The sequence below is a fragment of the Tupaia chinensis genome, unplaced genomic scaffold (genome assembly GCF_000334495.1).
Source record: "Tupaia chinensis unplaced genomic scaffold, TupChi_1.0 Scaffold000528_1, whole genome shotgun sequence".
In the NCBI taxonomy this organism is placed as follows: domain Eukaryota; kingdom Metazoa; phylum Chordata; class Mammalia; order Scandentia; family Tupaiidae; genus Tupaia; species Tupaia belangeri.
Genome location: NW_006160041.1, coordinates 5,521,193 through 5,524,835, shown reverse-complemented (window position 1 = coordinate 5,524,835; position 3,643 = coordinate 5,521,193). Strand labels below are relative to the sequence as shown.

Sequence of the window (3,643 nt, the reverse complement as noted above, 5' to 3'; positions counted from 1 at the left end):
TCCCTATGTATTAATTTGTTACTCCAGATCTTTCTTATTAGCATTGTAAATACTTGTTCATTTAGCAACTCTTTGTTACCAGTTGGAAAGTGCTGGGTGCCAAACCATGCCTAAATTTCATTTATTTACCTCATAATTTTGTAAGTTGAAGTTAACACTGGACTCAGCTGGGTAATTTGTAGTCACCTGTAGGTCTTCTGGGCAGCTCTGCTTCTGGGTATTTGCTTGCTGCTGGCTTAGACAACCTTTAGGGTGACAGGGGTGGGATAGTCCTGAGCCCTGTGTCTCTTGCCATCGAGCAGGTTGTCCTGGGCATGTTCAGATGGTGGTGACAAGGTTCCAAGTAGAAAGTGAAAATGTGTGAGGCCTCTTGAAACTTGCAATTCAGTTCAAGCACAGAGTTTCTTCAGCTATATTCTATTCACCAAATCAAGCCAGGATGCCAGTCCAAATACAAGAAGTGGAAAAGTAGACATGTATGACCTTTTGATGGAAGAAGCTGCAATGTCACAATACAAATTAGTAAGGCTATAGGAAGAGGAATCAGTGAGTGCCCTGAAACAATCTATCACATCTCAAATTGACTTCTGCACCTTATAGCTAAAGAACCTATATACCAACCAAAAATCTTTTTGAAAATATACCCTAAAACACTAGCATGTTCCTCTAACTTTATTGAAATAACTGATTATGGGAGATCTGGGAGTTAAAGTCAGTTCCTCCTCGTTGCACAGCTTAGAAACTATTTCTCATCCTTAGTTTCAGCACATTATGTCTTGAGATTACTTGTGACTCTCTGTAGCCCTCTTAGCCCTGTGGTCTCAATCATATCATCTTCCAGGTCTCCTGAAGTGTCATTGTATATCTTTCCCAGTTTTGACATATACCAATGTTATTACTACTTCCTGCTGTATCTAGTGTAACACTTGCTAAAAAATATGTGCATTTGCCTTTCTAAGATATATATTGAATTTTTTATAAGTTATATTTTCCTTTTATGTAACAGCCTCTTGGTAAGCTATATCAATCACAGAATATGGTATATGCTAATATTAATGTATACTGTTGTAGGTGTTACATGCCAATTTTCATCCAAGTTTTGACTCAGTTTAGTCCTCTTTAGATTGCAAGATCTAATAAGATCGTAGCACAGTGGGGTATAGCTGCAGGCAAAAAATTCTGCTTCGCAAATATGTTTTCTTTTACAGTAAGTTCATAAATTAGTACAGGGCACTGAGACACTATGGCTCTATGTGTACATTATGACAAAACTCTCTTTAGTTGACTACCTTCTTTTCAAGCTACTAGGTTCTCTGAAATTTTGCCAAACTCTTAGTCAGATGTAGCTTCAATGCATCCCACCCTCTCAGTGTGAAATGATAATTAATATAACTTCATAGTTGAGGTGGTGTTTGACTTCCATTAATAACACCCATTATTCTGGGGTGTTTTAATTTGGCCATAAAAATTGACTCTGGGGGCGGAACTTGGCTTGGAAACTTATTGTAAGAACAACTGGTTTGTTTCCATTATAATTTTTCTTTCAAAAGAGAAGGTTTCTTTTTTTTTCTGTAAAGGAAATTCTCTGTTATTTTTTAGTTATATAAGCATTAGGCCAAATTCCTAAAATATTGGTATGGTTTTGGATTTGTAATTGATTTGATATTATTCTATGATATCTCAAATAAGCCCTCAGACCTTCCACAGCCTCTCAGCTGGCTTGGATTTGGCAGGATTCAGAGCTCCTCCACATCTCACTAGTTGAGATCAGAGGATATTTCTTTCGTACTGCTTCTTTTTTTTTTTTTTTTGAGAGATTTTCACTGTAGGGCGCGTGCGCTCGCCAGACAGACAGAGAGAGACATAGAGACAGAAAGCGAGAAATCACCCCCCAGGGGGGATGGTCACGCCGCAATCCCTTCTCCTCTATTCTCCTCTCGGGATCTTGGGCACGCACGCACACAGGCCCGGCATGAGTTTTAAGCCACCGGGTCCGGGACACGAACCGCGGTCGACTACGTGGGAGTCCAGCGACATAGCCATTATGCTAACTGCTGGTTCCCTAGTACTGCTTCTTATACTTAAACATCGAATTCCCTTCCCAGCCAACAGTTTCTACAAGTTACCGACTCTATTGCATTTGATGACGAAGTCATCCATTTTTACATCGTATTTTGATGGATATTTTACTTTCTTTTTGTAGATCTTCTGGAAGAGACCCAAAGAAAAGATGTAGAAATGGAATCTCTTCAGGTAAAGTAAATTCTTAAATAGGGCAAGTATTGTTTTGTTTTTGCTCCATTATCTTTTATTATTGTCATATTCATATTGCTAAAATGAGTAGAGTGACAAATATAATATCAGAACTTTAAAGCTAAAATAGGATTTATTTCCTTTAGAAGTCATTGAGAGCACTTATAATCTAAACCAGGAAGCCAGCTCAGCCTCTCTGCTACTCTTGGAAGGAACTTTTATTCCTTGGGGTAGCTTAACAGTAACTGTAGCATTAGGAAATGAAGACAACATCTTCTCAGTTATTTCCTCAAAAACAGCCCTGATGAATGAGGCTGAATTCATGGAGCTACATTTTCAAGTGAAAGTCAAAAGTATCCTGATTCTATGGATGCCATCTATGAATGACAAGCCAAGAATGTTAACACATATATGGATTAAGATTTACCTTGTCTTAGAGCCCCTCAACTTGCTATGGTTTTATACATATTACATGAACTGGAAAATTGTGTTTGAAAGATTCTGCTAGAACTTTAATTGACATTTCCTTGGTAGTATGAGCAATTGATATTTGGTTGGCATCCTACTGAAGTTCTCTCTTCCTTTTCCATGGGACTGACTTACAAATGGGTAACTCAAATGTCCATCTTTATTAGGGAAAACATAATCAGTTATACTCACATGACAGAACCAATTCATTTAACATCACATTGGAGATTAAGAACAGTAAATACTTTGGACATCTAGAGTTCTTTGTGGGCCTAGAGCTATATGGTAGGACTGGAGAGTGATATAATGAGCTGACTTGAAAGTTTTAGAGGTAAAGATGTTTGCTTCTGTGAAATGAAGGATGGGTCAAATAAAGCCCAAAGAGCAAGAAAAATATGAAATTTTCTTTGGTTTGGGATTGATTTATTTGATGGTGGACCCATTAAAGGAAAATTCTATAATTGATCTGAAAATGCTCAGAACACATAGTTTGATGTGTAATAAAAGTGGCACATATTTACTACAATGTTGTAGCAGATTAAATTCTTTTAACATCTTGTGCTATACTCAGGTATAAAAAGAAGTATTGGTTGATACAATCTGGGGATAGGAAAAATCTCAAGTGTATTCTCACCATGCCTATCTTTGTAAAATATCAGCAGTTCTTATAGTTATGAAAAACAAAGCTCTATGTACACTAATTAGTATATTGAGTAGGTAATAAGGTCTTTTTTGAGACATCTTGGTTATGTGTTATGTTTGCCATTGGGCTCGGACTACTACGTATAAACACATTTATTGAGTAGGTATCTGGCCTTTTGAAATGGCAACACAAATAGTTTTTAGTTTATTTTTTTGCACCATACAAGTGTTGGAACCAGTAATCCCATTAAATTTTTTTTTTTTTTTTTTTTTTTTTTTT

At 36.8% G+C, this 3,643-nt stretch overlaps 1 protein-coding gene across 1 annotated transcript in view; it reads left to right on the top strand.

Annotated features, from left to right (window-relative positions):
- CEP128 (centrosomal protein 128) overlaps positions 1–3,643 on the top strand; it is a 461,274-nt gene that overhangs the window by 372,630 nt on the left and 85,001 nt on the right. Inside the window, exon 23 of the mRNA XM_014591066.2 lies at positions 2,204–2,253. Within this exon, the coding sequence (XP_014446552.1) occupies positions 2,204–2,253 (50 nt within the window). The remainder of the gene's footprint in view (positions 1–2,203; positions 2,254–3,643) is intronic.